Source organism: Myotis lucifugus, unplaced genomic scaffold (assembly GCF_000147115.1).
Source record: "Myotis lucifugus unplaced genomic scaffold, Myoluc2.0 scaffold_97, whole genome shotgun sequence".
In the NCBI taxonomy this organism is placed as follows: domain Eukaryota; kingdom Metazoa; phylum Chordata; class Mammalia; order Chiroptera; family Vespertilionidae; genus Myotis; species Myotis lucifugus.
The window spans coordinates 3,646,816-3,674,007 of NW_005871145.1; the positions used below are offsets into that span (position 1 = coordinate 3,646,816).

The window sequence follows — 27,192 nt, forward strand, 5'->3', positions numbered from 1 at the left end:
TGTGGGAACAGGAAGAAGTAATTATTTTCATTCCTAGGAGTTCCGGGAGCAGCAAGGGCCTCCGTATTTCTTTAGCACAGAAGTAGGTTCCTCAACTGAAGTAATCTTTGTGGTTTGATCCTGATGCCCAAGAGTGGCTTTTGGCCATCAAGCTGATTGAAAAAGAAAATTCTTGTCCTCTGTCCTTTGGATCTCCTTGAGAGAAACAAATGAATAAGACAAAGTTTACAGGTCTCAACAGCTCATAGGAGGTTGGCTTGAAATGACAGCACATTGTTAATAGCAGCAGAGGGCCACAGACTCCAAGAAGTGCTTTAGTTTGCACAAGGGTCATCAGGCCGATTTATTCCTGCTTCAGCTGAACAAAGGAGAGAATTAGGTGACTTAGTATTCTGATTCTCGTTTTAAAATAACCACTATAAAATCAACATTCAGTGAGTTCTAAACTCCAGTGTAGAATATAAAGAAGGCTTGGAGCCAGGAAAAGAAATTCGAGTTTCTGGAAAACAATCAGATTTTCCTAGAACAGTGGTTCTCAACCTTGGCTGCACATTAGAATCACCTGGGAATCTTTTTAAAATCTTGATTTCTGGGCTTCATCCTCCGGAAATTCTGTTTCTTTGTTATGAGGTGGGGCCACAACATTAGTAACAAAGAAACAGAATTTCCGGAGGATGAGGCCCAGAAATCAGGATTTTAAAAAGATTCCCAGGTGATTCTAATGTGCAGCCAAGGTTGAGAACCACTGTCCTAGAGGATGGAGAAACTCCAATAATTCATGAATCTAAGCAAATCAAGAACTCGAAAGGAAGGAAAAGTGACCATAGCATCCGTCCCCCGGGCTACACTGGGGTGTGTGCATTTCTCAGCCTGTGACAAGATGTGAAGCCATTCATTTCCAAAGGAAAGGCCACCTGTCTCTTAGCACCTGCTTTCCATGGATTTTCCCCGCTTCACAGAGTTCATTCTCCTCTGGTAACCCCTCTAGAAGCTTAAAGCTTCCCTTGATTCCCATCACTGCCCAGAAAGCATTTCTCTCCCACACAGTCCTTCTCTTTCTCTAAGCCCCCGTGGCTCACGCTTTCTCCCAGGGCCCTTCCAGCCTATTTCCCATTGTCCCCTCCTTCCAGCCAGCTCCGTAGTCTTAGTTAAAATAAGGGAGGTCTGCTGACTACACTCAAACTCTTGCCACATGGTGAGGTTCCAGCTTTACAGATGATGCGATCCCCAAATGTAAACAACATAACCGCAAAGTCTTTTCTTTTAGCTTCTTATCTGGGCTGGTCTGAGCAGTGCAGTCGCTGCTTGGACTAATGAATGGTCTGAGCTTTATTGACACTCGGTAGAAGATAAAGTATCTTGGCAAGGGCAGCAATACATTTTTCCTCTAAATTTTAAAAGGATGGAGAGGAAGGTTTCCCACTGAGCTCCTCTGACTGCCTCTCATTCTTTTCCTGTATCTTTGAACAAGAAACAAGACCACTTTAGTTTTGATCTGGGAACTATGAGTTTGAGGGTATGGAGGGGCAGTAGTATATGAGCTTGTCTTGGATCCCAGAAGTGGAAGAATTATCTTCCGCCACAACCATAGAACCATACCGATCTTGGCAACCTGACTCATTCTCTGTTGCCATGCTGATGGCATTGACTCTAAAAAATTGGTTCTTTCTAACCTATTGATCCCAGTGTGCTTCCTAGATGTTAGACAGAAATGAGTATAGCCTGCTTGGGGAGGGGAGCTTTGTCAGCATTTGTCATACACCAGGGAACAGCTGCAGCTGAGACAGGTGAACCCTGGACTCTGCCAGCGATCAGCATCTGGGTTCTGTATCCAGACCCACAAAAGGCCCCCAGGTCCTGATACTCCTCCTCCAGTGTAATGGAATTTGGTAATCTAACTTTATGGGGTTTCACTTTTGTCAGAGAGAAAAGGGGGTTTTTGACAGGCCACCAGATTTATCCTTAACATCCCCATACGGAGCTTCAGGGCACCTGACCAGTGTTAAGGAAACCTTTACTTGGTATATCTGGGTTGCCTTTAAGTGAAGTCCAGAGCTGTTCTTTACACTATCTCAAATCTTCCTTCTTGTCTGCGCTGACAAACAGCCAGAGTCAGTCCCCATTGAAATTTGAAAGGCGACTCACAGAATACCCAGTCCCTGATTGGAAAGACCGGTGGCCAAAACCATAAATGGCTAGAGAGTAGCTAGCACTGTCTAATCATCTGTCAGGGTTGGGGAACTTGTTGCCCAGATGTTCTCCTGTCCCTCGGGCTGACTAGTGAGGAGTATTTCCCCTCAGTGAGGTGCTTTGAGAGCTGTGAAGCTCTGGCCAGAGAAACGAGTGTAAACTACGTCTCTGAGTGGTTTTCAGAATGGGCCAGATCTCATTCCTTTAGTCTTTAGTGTCAGGCACGTATGAAATAAGTACTGCACCAGATGACCTCCCGGGACCTGTGATCCCTGCTCATCCTTCACTCTCATTCCCTCTCCCCACCTCCCGCCCATTACTGTTTGCATCATCCCATCCCCACATTAGAGCGTGATAAGCAAGCATGTGCTTATCAGGAGTCCTGGAGGCTGCTGATCTTCATGTGGCGTTTCTGGCTTCCTGCCACAAAGCAGGATTTAGTCTGATACCCAGATTGAAGGAGGTGGGCCCTTGGGAGCTGACTTTTCAACATTGTTTAAGGACTGAGGGGTGAGCGTCGGGAGGGGGGAGAGGGGAGGACTGCCATAGCCAGAGGACAAATCGGTGCCCATGACTCCTAGAGCCATGGAGGTTGTGAATGTCTGTGCAATGGGGTCTGGAGCCTCAACTGTTAATTACTTCTCTCCAATTTCTCTCATCTTGTCTCACCTAAGGTGGGTCATTTGTCATACTAGCCTCTTGAGGGTTTGTCCCCAAAGCAAGTTCCTGTATTTAGAAGTAAGTTGAAAGTTTGCTTGTGAATCCCTCTCAGCAATAACTATAAAAGGTAAATTTGTGATATGTGAGAGAATTGTTTGCTTCTTTCCTGATCTGGAACATTTCTAGAAAAGAGTTCACTTAGCCCTGCCAGCGTGACTCCTTGGTTGAGCATCAACCTATGAACCAGGAGGTCACAGTTCGATTCCCAGTCAGGGCATATGCCTGGATTGCAGGCTCAACCCCTAGTGGGGGACGTGCAGGAGGCAGCCAATCAGTGATTCTCATCAATATTTCTTTCTCTCTCTCCCTCTCCCTTCCTCTCTGATATCAATAAAAATATATTTAAAAAAGAAAAGAGTACACTTATATTTTTTATTTGAGACACCCATCAAAAAACGTAGCACAACCTTTAAGCATCTGATTTACTGACCTTATTACCCCCTTCTTGCAAGAGTACTTTCTCTGGCCCTTCTGCCCCATTCCCTGCAATTATAAATCATGATTTTAGGAAAGAGACTGTTGTAAGGCCCTTGTATACTAAGGCTCCCCTCATCTAATGCACTGAAATTAATGCTCATTCCTCCTCTACTCTGGGTGTACCCCCACTCACACCATCTGACCTTTGGGAAAAGAAAAAATCAACAGATTGATTTCAGCCACAATTGTCTTATCACAACTGCTTTCCTTTAAGTGTGAATACCAAATCATATTTAACCTATGACCTCTAGGAAGGACTGAAGCCATCGCTTCTTTTCTGGGAATGCGAAAACCTCTGTGGGAAAGGATGAAGGCACCACGCTCCATCCCCTGATTTGAAGGAAAAGGATTGATTAGGAGCAAAGGGAAAAGACTGGTATTGCCATCTCCATGGATAGTCAGCAGTGAAGCTGGTGGAGGGAAGAGGACATGAATTTCTTCAGGGCTCCTGCCAGATGTACATGTGCAAGGAAGAGATTATCTCAAGGCCGAGCAACCATGTTCTAGAGGACTAGTTTAGAGATTCATATACAACACTAGGCTCTTTTTTTAGAAGGTTCCTCAGTTAGACTAGAGATTTAAGGAACCCTGGCCAATTCTGACATTTGGAGTTGAGTTAGGCAGGGCATAGGAGGTTCTTCATGCAGCAGCTGTGGGGCAGTCTCGTGCCTCAAACCAGAGCCAGTTCATCTCCGACAGACACCAGTTCACCCTCAGGACATTGCAGGGCCATTCTGGCAGTGTGCCCGGGCACGTTTGTTCAGCACCACAGCACCGGGAAATCTTTCATAGCAGGGTTCTCTGTGTGTCGGTATGCTGAGAACACATGCTATTCTAGAGCCTGTCCTGGGGCCTGTCCTGGGGAAGGCCTTTCGAATAAATACCCAAGGCGCATGGTCGAGCAGTACCAAATCCAGGACTTCTTATGACTCGATTTGTGTACATGCAGTGGGCCCCTACTCAATTTTTACTTCTTTTTCCTTTTTTAAATCTATCAGGCTAATCAGAAAAATAAATATTGTATCACCCTGAATTCACTTTTGAATATTACTTTCTAACTCACACTCTTCATCTGGTCTCTTTTGTTTCTTTTGTCAGTCCTTACAGACAGATAAAGGCAGATGAAGTTCATTCCTATTTATTGATTAAAACCTGAGGAGGCTTAAAGGGAGAAACACCATATTGACTAAAATTCCAATTGCGGATTCTCTACTTCATGTCCTTTTCAAAAGCCCTGACAACCTTTTCTTGAAGTCCCAGATGCAGGTCCCTGGTAATAATAACAACACTTACCATTTATAAGATTGCATCATGCCAGGCATTTTCTGTACATCTTTTTTTTTTTTTTTCCAATCTCTCCAATTATTTGAATGTTGGTGCTCTTTTTAAACTGAGATCTGGAAAAGTTGTGGTGCAGTGACATCAGGACTCAAACCCAGGTCTTTCAAATTCTGAAATCGACGTCCTTCGTCTTCCACGGCCCTACCCTATCTGACTAACACCGTGTAGACCAGTGAACAAAGAGACTGGAGGCTTTCTTTCACCTTCAGCTCAAACCCTGGCCATAGCTGAGCTGCCCCTGGGAAAACAGTAGCTTTGGAAAGATGCAGGCTGTTGAAAGGAGACGCTCTTTCTTTGAGGAATGGAAATAAACTGTTTAATGGTGATTTGCATAAGGTAGAAAGAAATCATGTAACTGTGTGTTCAAGATTCCCCTCTGCCCTACTTTCTACACCTTATTGCACCTTTAAACATTGTTTTTATTTAGACGAATTCATAGTGTTCTCGCCCTACCCAGTTTTGCTCAGGGGATAGAGCGTCGGACTGCGGACTAAAGGGTCCCAGGTTCGATTCCAGTCAAGGGCACATGCCTGGGTTGCAGGCTTGATCCCCAGTAGGGGGCATACAGGAGTTAGCCAATCAGTGATTCTCTCTCAACATTGATGTTTCTATCTCTCCCTCTCCCTTCCTCTCTGAAATAAAAATACATTTTTAAAAAAGAAGAGAAAAAAGAAACTGCATTCTTAAAAAAAAAAGAGTATTCTCCAATGTTATCCTCCCTCCCCATTCCCTTCAATTCCCCATTGCTGTGCGAGACTGTGATTTCCATGGTGATAGGACCACCGGTTGAGCTTGGCTCTCGCTGGTTTATCTGGTCAGAGGACAGTTGGGGGCTGTGCTTCCAGGTGAGCTGAGCTCTGAATGGGGCTTTCCAGGGAGTTGCCTTAAAGCAGTGATGTGAGCGGTGCTACATGGCTGTAAGGAAAGCACACCAAGCTTCATGCAGAAAAGCCCACGCTTGCCCCTGTTATTTCTTGAAAGAGTCCTAGCCCTCTCCTCCCCTCTGCTACCCCAAGTTCTCAAATTTGTGGTAGGAGTCACCCATTCCCAGCCTAACCATCTCCTTTCCTCCCTGTACTTAGCTTGCTTCAGGCCATAGAAGGGACTTTGTTTCTCCCTGGATTTTGTTATTCTTGATAACAAATTGTTTCTCCTCTCATTCTCTTTTCTTCCCTCTTTCTCCCCCCTCCCTCCCCCAGAGAGTTTTCAACGTCCTTTATCCCATGCCTGCTGACCAGCGGAGACATGTCAGCATCAACTCTGCCCGCTGGCTGCCTGAGCCTGGGCTCGGCCTGGCCTATGGTACCAACAAGGGAGACCTGGTGATCTGCCGACCAGAGTGAGTGGTTCAGGGGCTGGTGGGGTGGATGTGGAGGGGTCATCTGGGCTGGGGGCTGGAATAATCAGCATTCACCTATGGATCTAGCTGGTGAGGGGAGGGGTCTTTTAGAGGAGAAGTCTAAATTCTGCTAGAGCCTGCCTCGTTCTCATTGTCACTCCTTAAAAGGTCCTTTTCACTCAACAGATGGTAGGGTTAGCTCTCCATTTCAGAAATCTTCAAAAGACTGGTTTAGTTATTTTGTCTCTTAAATCTAAAGCAGTATGTTCTGTTTGTTTTCCCTTGTTCTCCAGTTCTCTAGTGATAATAAAAGTTTCTCTGCGGTCAAAAGCATAGATATCAAATATTCTTTTCTAAAACCTTTTTGAAATAGTCAATAGGTAATCTTAGGTATGTGTAAAATGCCTTAGAAATGAACTTAAGAAATAAAGTTGGGAATAAGGTGTTGTTAAAGCCCTAATTTTTAATATATTTTTATTGATTTTAGAGAGGAAGAGAGAAGGAGAGAGAAAGAGAAACATCAGTGATAAAAGAGAATCACTGATTGGCTACCTCCCACACCCCCACACTGGAGATTGAACCCGAGACCCTTCAGTTCACATGCTGACGCTCTTTCCACTGAGCCAAACCGGCTAGGGCTAAAGCCCTAATTTGTCAAGCCACTGATCTCTAACCACCTGGCTCTGTCTGTGTCCTGCCTGTTTTCTTTCTGCTGGAGGCTCTGGCTCATAATAGAAAAGGCAGATTGAAAAGTGCCATTTAAAAATTGAAATGGCCCTGGCCTGTGTTCTCAGTGGTTGGAGCATCATCCCACACACTGAAGGGTCTCAGGTTTGATTCCTGGTCGAGAGCATGTTCCTGGGTTGCAGGTTCCATCCCTGGTACGGGTCGAGGCACATGTGGGAGGCAACCAATCAATATGTCTCTCTCACATTGATGTTTCTCTCTCTCTCTGTCCTACCCCCTCCTCCCTCCCTCCCTTCCACTCTCTCTAAAAATCAATGGAAAAAATATCCTCGGGTGAGGATTAACAACAAAAATCGAAATGATTATTATCTGGTCTTGAAATGGGGGGTAGGAGGGGACACCGACCAAAGCATTTCTGTGTTCAGTCCTGATGATACTCCTTCCCCTTCCTCTGGCTTTTTGGAGGAGAGAGGTCTATTTAGGCAGGACCCTGGGAGTCAGCCAGGTCTGTCATCAATTTTCATACCCATCCAGGTGTGGAGTGTGAAGCTCTGTGCTTCAGTGCAGATCAAGCTGACTGCGGTGTGGGCCGCTGCAGGTTCCAGCTGACTAAATGCCACTCCTGCTCCAGGCCGTCCTAATGCTGCCCTTCACTAAGTATAGAGTCTCCGTAGGTGTTCTACAGATCGCAGAGCACATGGGACTGTCTGCTAGGGTCTCTGGGAGTGTCCATGATGTCTTTTGCTAGGGCCCTTGATGATTTTTCCAGGGTCTGTATTTGGGTCAGTTCTTATAGCCTGATGATTGAGCCCTTAATTGAGCTAGATTGTTGGTCCAGAAGAAAGAAAACTTGGTTCTAAGGGCAGCTCATTCCATTTGGAATTTTCAGGGCCCCTCTGAAGGAGAGCTGCTGCCCAGCCAGCATGGCTCAGTGGTTGAGCATTGACCTATGAACCAGGAGGTCACGGTTCGATTCCTGGTCAGGGCACATGCCTGGGTTGCAGACCTCCTCCCTAGTAGGGGGCATGCAAGAAGCAGCCAGTTGATGGTTCTCCTTCTCCCTTCCTCTCTAAAATCAATAAAAATATACTTAAAGAAAAAAGAAAGAGAGAGGCTGCTGTCTGACCCTGACCTGGTCAAGCTGCTCTTGGAGCTGGCAGACTTCTTGGTCTGCAGGCCGTGCTCCCCTCAGGCTCTGTGTCCAGAGAGCCCCTTCCACGAGCCCCTGTGCCTTTCTGGAGCCCAGCCTGCCTGCAGGACTGTGCCACTGTCAGCCTAGGCGCTGGGTCTGTTTCTTTCTGCTCTCACCTTGGCTGCCCATAGTCCCAGGATCTGTCTGCCCTGAAATATTTATTTTTCCCAAAGTACATGAGTCTGATTATCTTATATCTTCCTCTTTTCTTTGGAATTCATAGGCATGTTTTTCAAAACGGCCCAGAATTCTGGACCTTAATTTTACTCTTATGAACACGGTAGTTACAGGCCTTTCTTTCCCTCTTTCTCCAAGACATCCTTCCTCAGCGTTGTTGTCTTCTCTATGGATCCTCCACTAACCTTCCTCCCAGCCAGACTCCCAGCCCCCACCCCTTGTAGACGTGATCTGCTCTTACAGAGGCAGAATCTCTACCTCCAGTTAGTCGTGGCCCCCGAGGACTTTGATGTCTGAAACCCCAGCCCACGTACTTGGTGTGAGTCATAGACACCTCAGGGAAGCATGAAGCTGGCTTTGGCCTATCTTTCCTCACCATATGTCGTCTTTGGCAGCCAGAGCCTCAGCAGGCCAAAGCCATCTTGGACTGCTTGGGGAGCTCTCTTACCACCAGGAACTGAAGCCTCTTTTATGAGCAGGGTGGCACCAGCATTTGACACAGGAAACAGCATCCCATCACAAATGAAGTCATGTTGGACGGAGAGAGCTACCTTAGCCGGCCTATTTCAGTGTTGCTGTTTTTCCTGATTTCTTGGGTCGTGTTGGCATATGCCCCAAACCTTAGGGCTGGACATTAGGGTACATGTATATTAATACGGACGGACTTTGTCCTAAGTCACTCAAAGCTTCTCCAGTTCTAAGTCTGTGTGGTTGGTTTGCTTCAGGCAGGGAAGACTGAACAGTATTCAGATAAGGTTGAGTGAAGGCTCACCCAAGGCCTCCCAAAAGATCAATGAAGGAATTGGGCTTCCTAACTTTCCAGTCCAGAGCTCTTATCCTGTAGCTGGTTTTTAACCTTTTTTCAATAAAAAATTCCTTTAAAATTCTGATAAGCCCTGGCCGGTATGTCTAAATGGTTAGAGTGTTGGCCTATTCATCGAAGGGTTGCAGGTTCGATCCCCATAACCAGTTGGGGTGTGTGCGGGAGGCAATCAGTTGATATGTCTCTCTTGCATCATTGTTTCTCTCTCTCTTGCTCTCCCTTTCTCTTCCCCCCCCCCCCACTCTCTCTGATAATCAATGGAAAAAATATCCTCAGATAAGGATTAACAAAATATTTTTTTTCCCTTAATAAATAAAATAAAATTCTGATTAAAGCCATGCACTCTCTTCCACAGAAAAACATACTAAAAGAACACTCATGTAACTTTGTAACTCTCCTAAGACCTCAGGGAAAGAATGCAGCTCTGGATGGGGTTGATGATAAGCATGTCGTGTGAGTGATGCGGAGAGGGCAGTCTCTCTGTGTTGTCACTGTGGCTGGTCTCTGGCCTAGAATGAGGAGAACAAACACAAATGAGAATGTAGGAGCTCAGGGCTGTCGTCTCTTTACAAGGTTGCTGCCTGTCCTTGTGTGATGCAGCTCCCTGGCACACCCGTTCCCAAGGGCACAGGATCCAGCCAGCCAGCTGGGCTAAGATTACAGCCCTCCCTCCAAAACAGGTGGTTTCTGCCTTTGTCCCAGGCACAGGCAGCTGCACCTCATTTTGTGCTCTCAAGTATACTCTTGATTTCTCCTTCATTGTCTTAGCCTCAGTGCTCTCTCCAAGCACAAAGACAGGGGTCACAAGCTCCTTGGGCATCTCTTGGTGGTACTGACACTCCCCCTGACAGTAGAAAAAGACCTAAGGAAACACTCCATCTCTCTAGGGAAAGAAATTCTTAGGACCAGTGAGGAGACAAATAACTGACCCTTCAGCCCCTGTACAAAGCCATTACGGTGGCTGGTCGCCAAGGCGGCAAGGTGCTCCTTTCTCCTTGGCTTTGCTCCCCCACTGCCACTCCTCCAAGCTGCTGCTCTGCCTCTGGCTGACTGCCAGCCCAGCCAACACCCCCACCAATAACCACAGTGGGTGTGAAATACCAGATTGATGTGAGGGGGTGCTTGCTCACTTCCGGCTTCATAGATCAGCCCTACAAATGGGAGAGAGGTGTTTCTGGGAAGACCACTTCTCAGAGTCAGCTCAGAAGGCAGAATTCACAGAAAAAAGTAGGCTCGGGCTGTGGGGCATCTGGCCTTTGGCTGAGTGTGGGGCTCCTGACAGGGTCCCAGCTCTGTCCCCTGAGAGGGAGCTGCCACTGTAAACAGTGATTACAATCAAGCATCATTGACCACAGAGGGGAAAGGCACGCCTCTGAATCAAAAGGGAAGCCACAGCAACTGTCTTTCAGGCTGTCTGTCCCACAAGAGCCAGGTGCCAACTCTTTCCCGCGTCATGGGGATAGCAGGGATGAATGCCGGTCTCCTCAAAACAGTCCTTTTCTCCAAGGAGACAGCCATGCAACCAGTAGATGAAAGAAGAGTGTTCTCAAAGGGAATATTCCCTAGAAGTTGGGAAGTTCAGAGCCAGAGTTCTTTGTGGAGCATTGTCACCACTGAGGAGGCCAGGCGGGCTCCTGGCTGTGTTCAGAAGCACAGCTTACAGACGCTGCTGAAAGAAGCCGGGTGTTAAGTGGAAGTCCATCTGAAAAGGCTGATCTGACTGGCCTTGCCATTGTCTCCATCCCTTTGTGTGTTTGCTAAGCCCCCAGGAAGAACCTGGAGCAAATAGTGACTCGTTCATCCTCATTAAGCCCCAGGGAGATGGAGGTGGTTAGGCCCATTGGCATTGAAGACTGAGTTTCTGTGGCCAGAGATGTTCCTTCAACTCTGTTCCTTGGTACCTGGAATTTTCAAATCCTTGAGCTTGTTGTATTTGAGCTTTTCCGACCACAGAAAGGAGCCATATCAGGATTAGAAATAGACCTGTTGATGGGGAACAGAAAGGCTTGGGGGGAGGGGGGAGGGTGCAGCAGTGCATCTGATGCAGTCTATCATCCTGTTCTGTTTCAGTGGCCAGAGTCCCCAGCTCTGAGCCAGATGGGTGGGAAGAGTTTAAGGGGGACCCTTTGACCATCAGCATCGCGCTGACAGTCCCAGCTCCGAGTGGGCCTTCAGTGGTCTCTTTCCTGTGATGGAAAGGAAGGTTCTGGTACATGGTTTGGCGTGAACAATTTGTTGTCAGTAACCAGCCCTGGCTAGCAGGAATTACAGAGGAAGGATTGGCAGGGACCCACATGGTATTGCCACCTGTCAATAAATCCTGACAAGTTTGCAAATCAGAGGCTCCCTGGCAGCTGGCAGTGATGGCTTTGTTTTGGAAGGCCTCTGCTGTTGACTTGTGGCATTTGCCTTTTCCCTAATACAAGATCTGCCCCCCTCACCGTCACTCACCCATGCCCGTGGTTCTCAGACAACCCCACCAAGCAGCTGAGTGTTTGGAAGAGGGAGGAGATGCTCCATTTTAAAGGGGTTCCCAGGCCCTCTGGGAGTTGTCTGGAGGATTACATAGAGCAGGGAAAGGAAGAGCACTTTTTGGCAGGCTGGGGCTCTTTCCCTCCAAAATCACTAGTGTGCCCTCAGGTGAACCCTGTCCCCAGAATCTTAGGGATCCTTTAAAGCAGTGGTTCTCAACCTTCTGTCCCTTTAAATACAGTTCTTCATGTTGTGACCCAACCATAAAATTATTTTCGTTGCTACTTCATAACTGTAATGTTGCTACTGTTATGAATCGAAATGTAAATATCTGATATGCAGGATGGTCTTAGGTGACCCCTGTGAAAGGGTCGTTTGACCACCAAGGGGGTCGCGACCCACAGGTTGAGAACCGCTGCTCTAAAGCAAGGGTGGGGAACATCCAGCCCTCGAGCTGTATAAGGCCTGAGAAATCATTTGGTCTGGCCCTGGCAAGGCATTAAAGGTGAGTTAATTAAATATAGCAGCTAATTTTTAAGTTGACAATTATATGGCCTGTAAATGATACTATAAATATCCAAATGGCCCTTGGCAGAAAAAAGGTTCCCCACCCCTGCTCTAAAGACAGGCTTGGGGGCTCAGTGCCAGGCCAGTTTCCTTTCACTGTAGAGCACAGCCTCCAACATACATTCCCTCCTCATCCAAGTCCTGTCACATCCCATATCAGGGATTGTCTAGTCCTCTTGTTTAAGAAGAAAGCATCTACATCACCCTTCACAGTCTCACCTGGCCGACCCTCAGAACCTGCTGCTCCCCTTCACAATCTCACCTCCTGGCTGATCCTCAGAACCTGCTGACTAATTTGTTTCCTCTTCATGGAAGAAGTTCTGTCGTTAGAGGAAGGTGACCTGGGCCCATAGGTTAAAAAGCTGGCTTTCATTGGAGATTGTCATCGTCTGCGCAGGCCTCCTTAAGAGAGTACATGGGCTGGATGGCTTAATCAATGACTGTTCCTCCTCGCAGCCTGGAGGCTGAAGCCAGCGTGGCCCATTCTGGTGAGAACCCTTCCTGAGTTGCAGAGGGTCATGTTCTCACTCTGTCTTCACATGGTGAGAAGGCCACAGTCCTGTTGTGTAAGGGTCTCACATTTATGACCTTAACTAGAGGCCCGGTGCACAAATTCGTGCACAGGTGGGATCCACCTGGCTGAGGGGAGGGGCCACGGGCGGTTGGCGACTGACCCCACCCCCTTGCCGAACTCCCCTTTGAACTCCCAGTTGAGGGGATAATTTGTATATTAGACTTTTTAAAAAAAATACATTTTTATTGATTTCAGAAAGGAAGGGAGAGGGAGAGAGAGGTGGAAACATCAATGATGAGAGAATATCCGATTGGCACTCCCGCACGCCCCCCACTGGGGATCGAGCCTGCAACCTAGGCATGTGCCCTTGACCGGAATCGAACCCGGGACCCTTCAGTCCGCAGGCTGACGCTCTATCCACTGAGCCAAACCAGCTAGGGCAGCATATTAGACTTATTTATTATATAGGATTACCTCCTGAAGACCCTGTCTCCAGACATAACCACATTGGGGGACCAGCTTCAACATGCAGTTCAGTCCCTAGCACTAGCAGAGCTCTTCATGCACATGGGCACGTCCTGCCCCATCTGGGATCAGAACTGGCTGTAGCGTGTAGCGTAGGATCTCTACAGGGATGCCAGACTTCTAATCAAAGGTCCCTCCTTCCCAACTTCTGTCCCTCTGCTTTCACCACCCGCATCACACCTCACTCTCAGCCACAGTGACTGCGAGCCGCAGTTTGCCGACCACGGGTCTAGGTAATACCTTCCAGGGAGGAATCAGAAAGCAAAGCAGCCCTAGCCGGTTGCTTAGTGGTTAGAGCATTGGCCCATGGACTGAAGGGTCTGGGGTTCAATTCCAGTCAAGGCTTGTACCTTGGTTGCAGGCTCGATCCCTGGCCCTGGTTGGTGCGCGTGTGGGGGGCAACCAATAGAAACATCACATTGATGTTTCTCTTTGTCTCTCCCCCTCCCTTCCACTCTCTCAGAATTAATGGGAAAAATATCCTTGGGTGAGGATTGACAAAAAGAAAAGAAAGAAAGCAGAGCAAAGCAGTCTTGTGTGCAAGTCAATAGAAGGATGAGAGGCCACCGCTTCCCTCTGGCAGCTGTGCCACCAACAGTCCAGCCATCACCACCTGAGTTTCTCTCCTTCCTTCCCCATGAGAAGTTCGTGAGCAGCCTCGTGTCTCCTTCAGCTTGAGGAGCATCTTCCCCATTGCTTGTCCAACCTGCCCTGGCCTAGGAGGCTGTAGGTCCAGAATAGAAAGAAGTGGGGGCTCTTACAGCTCAGTGGGGGCTTTTGTCTGCTTAGACTTCTGAGCTCCAGGCAAGTGGAGAACGCCGGGAGCCCTGTGCTCCTTCCCTGCCGCATGGCAGTGGGCACCTGCCCTCTGTGTGTGGAGCCTGTTTCTGAGCACGAAGCAGGACCTGTAGGCAGGGCAGTCGTGGCACCCTGTCTCTCCAGGGCCTCTCCAGCCTCCCATTTGCCATCTTAGCTCCTTTCTCTGTGTCTGAAGAGCACTCAGAACCCAGTGCCTGCGTCTGCTGTGGCCATTTTTTTAGCTGTCTCTCAGCCCCAAGGTGGAGCCAGTCAGGCTTTGTCTGCGGGAAGAAGAGGCTAAAACCAGCTCTGCAGGCATTTGCCTGAAGTGCTCCACGCTGAGCGCTGAGCGTCCCAGTGGAGTGCCTCTCGGCCCCGCCCAGGAGTGAGGACGGAGGGTTCCTGGGCCACAGTTTACAAAGCTTGGGAATTGTGAAAAGTTCTGGCCAGTCCCTCTCTAACGCCTTCCACCTTCTCCTCTGTCCTTCCCCACTGACTTTCAGGGCCTCGAACTCAGGCATTGAGTACTACTGGGACCAGCTGAACGAGACTGTCTTCACGGTCCACTCCAGCAGCCGGAGCAGTGAGAGGCCCGGGTGAGTGTTTGAAGGAGGAGGGTGCAGCGGACTGAGGTCTGCCCCTGCTTCCTGCTTCTGATGGGCTCCCGAGCGATGCCCTCAGACTGTACCCAGGGCTCTCTGGGTACCACTCCTCAATCAGAGCAGTTCCTCTTTGATCTGCTTCATGCATTGAGCCTTTGCACGCGATTTCATTCAAGAAAATGGTGTTGCCCTAGCTGGTTTGGCTCAGTGGATTGAAGGGTCCCAGGTTCGAGTCCAGTTGGGCACATGCCTGGGTTGCAAGCTTGATCCCCAGTAGCGGGTGTGCAGGAGGCAGCCGATCAATGGTTCTCTCTCGTCATAGATGTTTCTATCTATCTCTCCTTCTCCCTTCCTCTCTGAAATCAATAAAAATATATTGATGTCCATGTCTAAGAAAGAACAAAACCTCTGCTCTTAGGGTCTTGGTGTAGAACAAGCTAGGACACCTTCTGGTCCTCTCCCACCCTGTGGTGAGGGGAGAAGCCAGGGCACTGGAGAGGGAGCCTGTCCCTAGGATGCGTGCTCATGTCCTCAGGGAGAATCTGTCAGTGATCTCCCAGGTGACTAGGGCCTCCAGGACCAAGCTGCCCAGAGCTGCAGTCCAGGGTCCATTTAGAGAGTAGAAACCTGGTACTAACCCTCTTATCATTTAACTCACGAATGAAGATGAATATTTTGAGAAAACAAAGGCAAGCACTGTTTCCTAGAGGGCCCAGCTGCAGAAATCGTCCCCAGAAACAGCTAGAAATATGAGTGACCCTCTCAGAAGTCCTGGGCTTCCTCTGCTTCCAGCTAGCCACCCCAAGGCTCAGAGCCTGGAAATGCCCAAGGGGAGAGGGTGCTGGCCTTGGGCCCGGGCCTTTCTCATAGGGCAGCTTTTCAGAAGGCCCTGAAGGGTCCCAGAACAGCTTCATACGAGTCTGGGTACTTTTCCTCCACAGTGGAGATCCAGTGGATGTAAACTGGAACCTTGTCAGCATATAGAAGGAAGGAAATGCTAAAGAGAGAAAGGTCCTTCTACTGCTCACTGTTTCTCCCATGGATCTCAGTTAGGGGCTTCCTGTATCTAAAAAAGTCTTTTACGTTAGCCGTCTCTACCTCATCAGAAAGTCCCCTTTGTTTAAGGGAGTGGCTGAACCAGCTGGGCTTGCAAAATTGGATGGCTCTGTGGCAGCCTTTCCTTGTCTCGGGCATGGACTGATAGGAAGGAGAAGGGACACAGGCGAGTTCACTGGGTTGGGAGGTAGCTGTGGGTGGGCAGGGCTGCTGCTTAGCCTGCAGCCCTGGTCAAGCCTGTGCCCGAGGCTTGGCATGGAGCCAGCAGAGCTCTGAGGGGTGCTGTCCCAAGCCCTGCCTGATTTCAGTCCACCTTTCTCTCCCTAGAACCAGCAGAGCCACATGGAGGACAGACAGAGACATGGGTCTGATGAATGCAATTGGGTTGCAGCCCCGGAACCCCACCACCTCAGTGACGTCTCAGGGCACCCAGACTCTGGCCCTTCAGCTGCAGAATGCGGAAACACAGACGGAGAGGGAGATACAGGAGCCAGGGACAGCAGCCTCGGGTCCCGGGGAAGGTGAGAGCCATGTGATGCTAGTGGGCAAATATGGCTGGGGGCGGCGAGGGGAGTGGGCGGGACCATCATCAAGGCTCCTGGCTCCTCCACATGGACGGGGGTACTGAGAGAATGCACTCCAGTCAGGATGAGTACCCTTCCCTCTTTGGGGAGTGCCCTCTTGATGGCATTAACCACCTCCTCAGGCAGGAACCTCATCTCCTTCATCTGTCACTGATTCCATCAAGCGGAGCTGCTCTTCCCGCTTTCCCCCAAGTGCCCTCTCCTCCAAAACTTGGAGGACAGAGGCTGTGCTTGGAGAGAGGGCAGGACGTCGCTGGATGGGAAAGGCTACGAGAGACCTCTTGCTGTCGGCTTCCAGGGCCACCCACAGGGAGCCTGTCCCCCTGACACTGTGCTCCTCTTGCACCCGTGGATCACTGCATTTGGGTGCAGCCCAGCACACCCTCAGCCCCTTCCTGTCACCTGTCTCAGGTGCAGCTCAGCCAGCCTCCCTGGCAGTCTGTGCTGGCCTCACACGTCTAAGAACCAATTAGCACTTCCCAGCGGCAGAGCTTGAGCCACTTTGGAGTCTGTTAGCAGCTGTGTTAAACAGCCTGTTCTCACTCAGTCATCTCCTTACCCCCTACCCCGGCCCCTTGCTGGTCCCAGCTCCACACAAGCCAGCCTCGAAGCAGACACACACTCTCTAGGTCTGTGTTGAGCCTATGGGAGGAGAAGTCGTGATGTGCATCAGGCAAAGAGGAACGAATTTGCCTGTGTCACCCCAGGGAAGCTTTCTATACTCAGTCCCCGCCCCCAGGGCACTGTCCCTCCGGCTGCCATCAACTGAAAAATTTAAAGTTAAGTCCCTTTTTGGTCTATGGCCCAGGCCACACCTACATCTGAGGCCTGTGACTCTTTGTTGGGTGGAAAGCCCCAGGGTGTGGACATAAGCAGCTGGCAGTGCTGGCTGGGCTTCAGGCCTCAGCAAGGAGGGAGTTGCAGGCTCCTCCAGCCACCCCCGCGCTAAAGACAGTTCTAGGCAGCCCCTTGGATCTGATCTCATGGCCGTTTACTGATTTCCACCATGGATCAGCCGCTTGGGCTACAAAGACAAATAAGCCTTTCCTCAGTGAACTTGAACTCTAGAGAGGCAGGAAGATAATGACTTCTTGTGATCAGGACCTCAGAAACTCAAAGGAGGGGCCATGCCCACCCAGCCTATGGGGCTGGGGGAAGGCTGCTGGGGGAGGTGGCTCTGAGCTGAGCTTTCAAGGATGAGTAGGAGTTAGTCAAGCAAAGCGGGTGGGGAGCGCAGGGAGAGGCATTCCTGGCAGAGGGGACAGCACCTGCAAGTTCAAAAACATCACACTCTACACCAGTGGTTCTCAACCTGTGGGTTGCGACCCCTTTGGTGGTCAAATGACCCTTTCACAGGGGTCGCCTAATACCATCCTGCATATCAGATATTTACATTACGATTCATAACAGTAGCAACATCACAGTTATGAAGTAGCAACGAAAATAATTTTATGGTTGGGTCACAACATGAGGAACTGTATTTAAAGGGCCAGAAGGTTGAGAGCCACTGCTCTACACAGAGGACCACGAGCAGGTTCGTGTTTGTGGCCTGATCAGCACGTGTTGAGAACTGAGGCTGGATGAGTAGGGAAGGCAGATTCCAGGAACTGGTTGGGGCTGAGGCCTTCATCCTTGCAGTCAAGTGCACAGGGCTCGGGGCCAGGAGCTGCCAGCTTGAGGAGAAGGCATCCTCACCTCGCAGAGAATCCTCTGCTTTTTAGTGTTGTTGTTTTTTTTTAATTTAATTTTTCAGTTTCAGTTGACATTCAATATTATATGCGTTTTAGGTGTATAGTGTAGTGGTTAGACATTTATATAAATTACAAAGTGATTCCTCTGCTCTTTTCTTGATTGGCCTCAGCCCATTTCAGACGTTCTCAGTCAGTCCTAAGTTCCTTTCTTCTTGTTTGGGCTGGGCTGGAGGCTGGCAAGAGGAAGGGGCTCTTGCTCCCAGTTTCAAGAGGCCAGAACCACATTTCCTCCCTGTCTTGTCCCCACAAAGGGGAGCAGATGGTGGAGGGTGCGTCCTGCAGAAGCCGGAGTTGCTCCTCAGCAGGAGTGGCATTCGGGAGCTGGCCCCTGGGCACAGGAGGCTTTCAGCTTGCGCGTCTGTCTGGGGCCCTGTAACCTTGACCCGGAGCTCTGAACCTCTAGCTCTCTTAATCCTCTCAGAAAAAGACATACCTAGAAAGAAGTAAGGGGAGGAGAGCATAGGGGCGGGGGGCGGCCTCCGTCGACTGGGGCCAGGAGCCCTGTTTGGAGGTGCTGCTCTCATTGACCAGCAACCACTCCTGCTGAGCCAGGCACCGGGATTCTCCCTCGGTGTAGACTCTCCCCACCCAGCAGGCAGGCACAGCCGCTCTACACATCAGCACCTCACTCCCAGCATCCGCCTCCTCTCTCCATGTAGGCAAACTGGTGGCCCCATCTGCATAACCTCTCTTCTGGGCTCAGCTAGGAGACAGGGCCAGGGGCATGGGAGGAGGGATATCACCTGCACATCCCACCCCACACACCAGGGCCCAGGTTCACAAGTATGGGAGACCAGCTCTGCTTCGTAGCAGTCACTGTTCTGTGGTGCCCCTCTCGTTCCGATCAGCTAGCACCAGGTGGCTCCAGGTGGCTCCTCATTTTCTTGTTCTGTAAAAATTTGGTTAAAGTCCATTCAGCTCTTCCTAGGACTTCCAGGAAGAGCCCTCCACAGTGGGAATTTGCAGTGCTCATCCAACTTAGAGCTTCCCTACCCTGTCAGAAAGGGAGGGAGCATTCCCTGGTCTCACTGTTTGCTCCCAGCACTGACCCACTCCTGCCCCGCATACAGCAGGCATCCAGGAAGTGTATGGGAGGGGAGAATGGAGTGGAGGCAAGGCCCTGCCTCTTGCTTGGCTGTGCCACACGACTTGAGGAGCCCGTGGCTCTGCCTCTGACGCTGGGAAAGGTTGTCTGGCCTTTCTTGTGAGGTGAAGATGCTAGACCAGCTGCAGTGACCTGGGCCCTGGGCGGCAGGGAGAGCAATGTGAGATGGGAGGGGCTAGAAGACCAGCAGGCCCACTGAGGGCAGGAAGGGCAGCTTCTCCCTTCACTCAGCCTTGCTTCCCCCTTCTGGGCAGTGAACCCCCAGAATTAAATGAGGTCACAGGGCATTATGGGAAGTTGTTGGTTGGTCCATCCTGGACTCTGCATCCAGAATGTATCTTAGAATTTGCCAAGGAAAAGATCTCATGTCAACACGAAATCAGTTTCCCATTTTTCAAAGATGGAAAGAAACACTTTGCTCCAGGGAAGGAGACAGCAGGATTGACCCTGTGGCCACCGCTCCTGCCGCTCATCGCTGAGCTCCTGGGCCAGGCTGCCATCTCCCTCGGGCCCCAGTGTGTGCGTTCTCCTCTGGAAGAATGTGCTGGCTGCCTTCCGTGGCGCGTAGCCTTGGCTTAGAGTCCCCAAGAGAGAAGCACAGCTCATAGCTCAAAGCTGTCAGCACCCAGCCCTGAGGAAGCTGTTGGTGTGTGTGTGTGTGTTATTATATTAGGGACCATGAATCCAAAGGTATTGCCGAGGGAATCACATTCAGGGATGAAGCGTGTCCTTTCCCTCCGGAAAGAAACAGACACAGGTGTTTCTCCCACAGCAGGGGCAACATGTGATCTGTGTTCAGAAGCCACTTAAGCCTCTGTAATCAGCTCGGGAGCCCTTTTATTCACCCACACATTCATCTGATAAATACACACCAAGTTCCAGACCAACGTTAGACGCAAAGATGAATAAAACTTAGTCTGAGGCCTTCAGGAACTTGCAGAGGGTTGATGCCACAGATAACTTACACAGAGAAGTGTGGGCACCGCAGGGCTTGGGGAAGGAGCAGCCACTCCATCGGAGGTCTGGGTGAGAGGCGGTACTTGCGTTGGCCCTTTAAAAAGAGTGGACCTTAGACATGAGGCCATGGGCAAGCACAGAGCAGGCGGAGCATCTGCAGGGCAGGCGGGCGTACAGCATGCTGGGCCGGCTTTGGTAAGGTCACAGGGCACAGGAAGAGGTCCTGGTCAGGAAGCGGCTGGAACCTGGCCAGAGGGCCCTTAAATCTCAAGCTAAGGATTCTTGATTTTTTGAAGCTGCTTGGTTTTGACAAGTATGGATTTAACCAGAACTCAGTGAATCAGAGCTTAATTGGGATGGTAATAGCAGCAGCATGGAGGCTGGGTGAAAAGGGACGATATAAAAAGCAAGACCAGCCATGGTGAGAGGTGGCCAGGACGGGAGCCACTGGTGCAAGTGGGAGAGGACAGAAGGCCCAGATCCGAGTGCTCACAGCAGGGCCCGGAAGTGAGCTACATGGAAAGAGCTGATGGTGTCCCATCCCATCTCACCCCCTGAGCCCTGCACCATGAGCTCCAGTGCCAGCAGTCCTCAGGCCAGCCCACTGCACCTCCCAGACCAGGCTGGGGAGCCCTCAGTACAGAGTTCTTGGAAAGCAGTGGGGGTGGCAGTGAGCAGAAGGAGGTCCTCTCGGGCCTCCCCAGGCAGCCCTTTGGCTCACAGGATAGAGACTGTGCTGGCACCAAGGCTATAAGTTGACCCTTCCTGTGTCCCCCTGCCAGACAGCTTGTCCCCTAGAGAACTCTGAGCCCTGCAGGTTCTCATTCCTTCTGCCCTGGGAGCTGGCGCTGAGCTGTCAGGAGACTGTGGATGGGCTGCTGCCTGAGTGGTGGGGGGTAGATGGGGCAGGGTTAACCAGGAGATCTGGAGAAAAGCAAGCTGGACCTAAGTGAAAGCCCAGGCGGAGTCCCCACCACCCACTGCCTCGGTAAGACCCGAGGAAGAACTACCAGGGATGCCAAGCACTGACAGGGAGGGAGAGGCCTAGTGTGGCCTTAGACACTGCAGAGCTGTGAAACTGGCTGCCTGGAAATCAGTTCTAACAGCAAGCAGAGAGAAGGGACTGGCAGGGAGGAAGCAAGGAAAGTAGCAGTTGACAAGTACCCCAAAAGAAAAACCCCGCTATCAAAGCCCCCAAATATGCAAAATCCCAAACTGCCAGCAGGCAGCCAGCGGAAACAAAGCAGCAGTTGTGTCTAGGTCATAGCTGAGCACAGGCTGGAGGGAAGGTCCCTCAGGACGGAGCTGCACTCCAGACCCCATTCATCACCACTGGGCGTCCACCGGGGGCCGCACTCACATGCGCTGTCATGCTCCGCCCGGCACTGTGCAGGCTGTGTGCATCCTACTGTGCAAGTCAGGAAGCTGAGGGATGTGCAAGTTAAGGGGGTTATCCAAGATCACAGAACTGGACTTGAGCCAAAGCCTCTCAGTTCCCACACAAGGGAACGGTCAGGCCTTTGGGGGAAGGCCCAGAACAGTGGTTCTCAACCTTCCTAATGCCGCGACCCTTTAATACAGTTCCTCATGTTGTGGTGACCCCCAACCATAAAATTATTTTCATTGCTACTTCATAACTGTAATTTTGCTACTGTTATGAATCGTAATGTAAATATCTGATATGCAGGATGTATTTTCATTGTTACAAATTGAACATAATTAAAGCATAGTGATTAATCACAAAAACAATATGTAATTATATATGTGTTTTCCGATGGTCTTAGGCGACCCCTGTGAAAGGGTCGTCAACCCCCAAAGGGTCACGACCCACAGGTAGGCGACCCACAGGTTGAGAACCGCTGCCCTAGAACCTCCTCTGCCTCTTAAGATTCGGCTGAAACCTCAGGCCCGGGCAGGTGGCTGGCTGTGGGGCAGGTGAGAGAAAGTGTCAGGCATCGAGCCCCAGGAGAACAGCCTGTGGGAAATAACGTAGGAAGGCTGATGGATGAAGGGGAAACAGTTAAAAATTCAGACTTCCTCCTGGACTCTCAGGAAGTACCATAAACAGAACACAGGGAAGACAGCACAGCTTTGAAGTGAAGCAGAGCAGGCTGTTTGCCTTTGAGCCACACTCTGTGGGGTACCCTCTCTTTCCGAAGACCAGGCAGCATACCCTCTCCCAGGGCTACCAGGTTAGGTTACCCACGGCGGAGAGCAGGCAGGCAAAGCAAGCTAGCTGGCTGGGCCCTTCCCATTGCCTTCATTCAATTAATGACCAGCCTGCCACTGGTCCTGAAAGGGCTAAAGCCGAACACCTGCCTTCTGGTCCGGTTCTGCCTGTGTAGTGGCTGAGTAGCCTTGGGCACTGCAGGCCATGCTGGGCCTCAGTTTCCCTGCCAGTAAAACAGAAGTATGAGCTAGGGCCATTCCGGGAGTCATCGCACTCAGGTGTCTGAGTGATTCTCAGATAGATTGGGGGAGTGGGCCTTGTTTCTGCTTTTAGCCTAGAATCCTCCAGTTCCTCCTAGCAGTTGCCTGCCTGGCTCAGAGGACCAGGCCAGCAATTAATTCCCTCCCTCTCCTGCTTCATACCTTCCAGGTGAGGGCTCAGAGTACGCAGGTGGGGAAGACGCCCTCAGCAGGATCCAGCGGCTGATGGCCGAGGGTGGCATGACCGCCGTGGTGCAGCGGGAGCAGAGCACCACCATGGCCTCCATGGGCGGCTTTGGCAACAACATCATCGTCAGCCACCGCATTCACCGCAGCTCCCAGACAGGGACTGAGCCTGGGGCCGCCCGCACCTCCTCGCCCCAGCCCTCCACCTCTCGGGGACTGCTCCCGGAACCTGGGCAGCTGGCAGAGCGAGGCCTAAGCCCCCGGACAGCCTCCTGGGACCAGCCCAGTACCCCTGGGCGGGAGCCCCCCCAGCCATCCCTGCCCTTTTCCTCCCCTGCCCCTACTCCTGTCCCCCTTCCCAGCACCGAGGGACCAACCCCACACTGCGACCTGACCAGTAACCACCACCTTCCTGACAGTGGCGGTAGCAGCAGGGGGGAAGCCGCAGGCCCCAGTGGGGAGCCACGGAACAGGTAGAGACAAGTGTGCACTGGTGCCTCCCTCAAACCGCTGAGCAGAAATCGGACCTCACAGCTGACTGGGAACTGGACACGGAAGAGCTGCAGGCTGCATCAGGAACAGGAGCAAGAGGGCGGGGGTTCGAGGAAATCAGAGTCCGTGGGCGTGAGGCAGTCAAATGGGCAAGGCTCACCTTAGCACTAGAACCTTCCAGGATCTGGAGCCCACGGAGCCACACTGCTTTGCTGAGTGAATGGAGGAGGAAGTGGGTATTCTGCCATGAACCCCCTTTCCCCTGGTCACAGAGAACCCCAGAAGGGCCAACCGTCCTGCACAGTGGCCAGTGAGAGCTGTGCCCTGTCCACCTGTTGTAGGGGCCAAGCCACTAGGACTTGAAGAGCAAGAGGAGCAGCCGACCCCCAGAAACCATCTCTGTCTCGGAGCCTCCAGAGCTTCACCTTCTTATCTTTCCCCACGAAGGCCACTGTCGGGCAGGCCAGGCCCAGATTCCCGAGGATGGGCTTCTACGCTTGCTAATGGGGACAACTATGGAGTGGGGGGAGCCTGCTTGCCTGACAGAGGATGGGGTCAAGGGATGTTGGGCAGGTCCTCACTCAGGAGTGGGGGGTGTAGGCTGGCCAGCCCCCAGGGCCTGCCCACCAAGCCCCTCCCTCCCTGTCTCCCAGGCCCTCAGAGCAGCGCCTGTGGGTATCAGTATTCCCTGAGCCGAGGCCAAAGCCAGCCCGAGGCTGGGGGAGGGGGTGAAACTCCAGGTCAGAATGTGAGGTCTTGGTCTGTGATTTAAGGTGTTGCATGTGGAATCTTAAACTGTACGTGTAGTTTCTAGTGGAAAAATCAAGGCGCTGATTATTTTGTTTTTAGTATGAAAATGTGATTTCTGTTTGTAACTCATAGAAACATTGTGGTGCGAGAAGAGGGGATAGTCTGACCGCTAATGAGGGAAACACCAAAGATCTACTTCATTAAAATGATGACATGCCCCTCACAAGATTCTGCTCTGTTTTTATGGAGGATGGTGGTGCTGGGGGGGGGGGGGGGGGGACGACAAAGGGGGGTCTTTGAAATGAGCTGGGCCCAGGTTCTCCCAGGCACTGGTTTTGGTGCTGCTGGCGTCCGTAGGGAGCCCTATCTGATGCCTCAGCATAAGCCACTCAGGTAAGCACTGCCTGTGCTTACACCCGTCTCTGTACCACCACCACCTGCTTCCTGTGAGCCTGCTAGGGACTGGGGCAACTCTAACAGCGACAGGTGGGTAGGTAGGAATGACAGAAGGTCATATTGATTGCTTCCTACCCAGGACTATGGGTCTGGAGTGAAGATGTAACTGGCAAAAAGTTGGACCCTTCCAGTCCTAGGAAACCACCCATAATGGGGGTTGGAGCTTGTCCTTGTCTACAGACATCCCACAAAGATGCCATTTGCTGGTCCCTCAGGTTTCCTTTACTTTGTGTCCTCAGTACAGTGACTGAAAGGCCTGTTCTATTCATGGGCCTTGGCCACATTAAGGTTCAAGCTGATGTGGCTCTGCTGGTTGAGCGTCATCCCAGCACTGATGGGCCACCAGTTCAATTTCTCATCAGGGCACATGCCAGGGTTGCGGGCTCAATCTCTAATAGGGGGTATATAGGTGGCAGCCCATTGACGTTTCTCTCTCTTCCCTTCCCCTCTCTCTAAAATCAATAAAAACTATTTTTTTTTTAAGTTTCAAGCAAGTTAGTGGCAGAAGGATATTTGCCCCAAATCATACAAAGGTATACAGGAAAATCAGAGCCACCCCCAGGCTTCTGCCAGCAACAAGTACTTCAGTATCTTTGTGTCCCAGACACTATAGGTCATGCATAACTATGTTATCCCAACAGAGACAAAACCAAAAAGTTAAATGGAAAGCAAGTAATACAAAACAGTGTGAAGAGTTGTATAGTTAGGAACATCAGAATTTTCTAGAAAGTTATATTTATAACAGTGGACTCGACTAAAGGACATCCACTAGCTGTGTGACCTAGGGCAAGCCACTTGCCTTTTTGTTGTTGTTTTAATCCTTACCTGAGGATATTTTTCCATTGGTTTTTATTTTTTAATATTTCTATTGATTTCAGAAAAGAGGGGAGAGAGAGAAAAATTAATGCTGAGAGTTATTGATAAGCTGCCTCCTGCATGCCCCCTACTAGGGATCGAGCCCGCAACCCAGGCATATGCCCTTTACCGGAATTGAACCCAGGACCCTTCAGTCTGCAGGCGGAAGCTCTATCCACTGAGCCAAACTGGCTAGGGCGCCACTTGCCTTTTCTCTACTTCGCTTTCCTCCCTTGTAGTAGATGCAGAGCTTGCAACCTTTCAGTTACTTCTACCTCTATAATCTCTAGTCCTTCGTGTTCAGCACTGGTTAGGACAGGCTCCCATGAAGAGGTGGGACTGGAGCTATGCATTGTCAGATGGGGAAGAATTCCTTGGCTGACAGTGGGGCTATGAATTTGTTAAGTGTAAACCTTGGCCAAGGACTCGGTAACCTCAATCCTCTTCACAAAAACCCTCTGAGGTGAGCACTGGTATTACACCCAGACCACATAACTAGTGGAGACACAGTTTTAATCCAGGTGGGACCCCAACTTGCTCTATTTTGTAAAAGGGGTATTCAGCCATGTGGGTGAGGTGATCCAGGCTCACAGGAAGCAGGAGGTGGTGGTACAAATTTGGCCCTGTCTGGCCTCACCTCTGCCCTCCCTGGCCAAGGATGAGCCCAACCCTACCTATTGGAGGTCACAACCTCAACCCCTCCACTTAGAAAGCCTTTGCCTGGTGGATAGAGCCTCCCCAAGGATAAAGCCTTTTGGGGACCTCTTGCCCGTCATAACAAGGTTGTGGGGTCAACAGGAGAGCTTGGCAAGCCCATTTGGAGATGAGGAAATAGGTCCAGAGAAGTCCTATGGGCCCAAGTTGTAGACCCAGTTGGATCAAAGGCAGAGAGCAAAGTCTAAACCAGGTCTCTGGTTTCCAACTCAGCTCTACACAGTTCCACTTTGGGTTCTGGGATTGGGGAGGCCAATGGCCCCACCCCATCATGGATTTCAGAGGAACTGGAGCAGCTTTGCCTGACAGCTTCTGGAAGAACCCAAAGCAGTGGTTGGAGACATTTCTGGTTTCTGGGCCTCCAGTCCTTAGCCTTGCTTGACTTCCCATCTGACTGTTGTATCTGGCCTTCCTGCATTCTGTATGTTCATGCACACACCCTGCAGGGCTATCATATAATTGTTATATGAACCAATTCACCTGTGAGTGGGGACAAGAGCAATAGCACTTCTTTCATCCTTGGTGATGAGGATCATGGGAGAGCAAATCATTCTTGTGAAGCACAATGGCTTTTCACTCTAGCCCCACCCGCCTACTCCAGGCCTCTCCTTCCAGGAGCACTGGGGACCGACCCCCACCTCCGCATTCAGGGCATTCAGCGTGGAGAGCACACCAAGAGCCCCCGCAGCCGGCATTGCCTGCGTTCTGCCCCTTCCCGAGTAGCTCTTGCCCTTTCTTCTCCACTGCGTATCCGCCTCCACCCCCCACCCCGCGCCAATCCCACACAGAGCCCTCTGAGCAACTCTTAGGTGAGGCTGAAGGAGGGGCGGGACTTGAATTGTTTTTCCAAGAGAAGGAACCATGTGTTTTAAGGTTAATCGGGTGTTTGGCGCAGAGTTTGGTGTGACAGGCCTCGCGGCCGGGCGTGGGGGGCGAATCCCTCCCTGGTCAGCCCGGGAACCCGCTCGGAGGCTGAGCGCTGGTGCCCGGGCGCGCCGAGCTGAGCGCAAGGTCTGGGCTGGGGAGGAGCTCTCCGAGGTGCTGAAGGCGCCCGGCTCTCAGCCCGCGGCTGCCCCACCCTCAGCCCTCCGGCCCTCCAGGTCGGTTGCCACAGACCTCGAGAGAGCAGTGGCCTCCCCCGGGGGTCTCGTTCAGGGCTCCGCCCAGGTGACCTTGGGCTTTCCTTCCCAGGAATCGGTGAACTCGAACTTCAGGCCCCGGCTGGGTGGGCTGCGTATCCCGGGGCTGGAGAGAGGGCGCGCACCCCTTCCCGGCCTGAAGTGCGGGGGCCGAGCGGCGGGGGTGTGGGGCGGCCGGGAGTGTGTGCGAAGGGCGAGCTCCTCTCTCCCTGGCGGACCGTCGCCGCTCTTCTCTCCCCAGCTGCTTCCCCAGCCCCGACGGCGCCCCTCCTCTGGCTGCACGGCGGCCTGCA

General features: G+C 51.2%; 1 protein-coding gene across 17 annotated transcripts in view; it reads left to right on the plus strand.

The window, feature by feature from the left end:
- Positions 1–23,958, plus strand: part of AMBRA1 (autophagy and beclin 1 regulator 1) — a 163,077-nt gene extending 139,119 nt beyond the window's left edge. For 8 of the 17 annotated variants that reach the window (XM_014458594.2, XM_014458595.2, XM_023756642.1 and 5 more), the window contains 4 exons: positions 5,928–6,067; positions 14,326–14,418; positions 15,808–16,001; positions 22,477–22,970. In XM_014458594.2, coding sequence (XP_014314080.1) covers positions 5,928–6,067; positions 14,326–14,418; positions 15,808–16,001; positions 22,477–22,970 — 921 coding nt within the window. The other 9 variants (XR_002830067.1, XR_002830068.1, XM_023756639.1 and 6 more) reach the window with 9 other exon arrangements.
- The last annotated feature ends 3,234 nt before the right edge of the window (positions 23,959–27,192 follow it).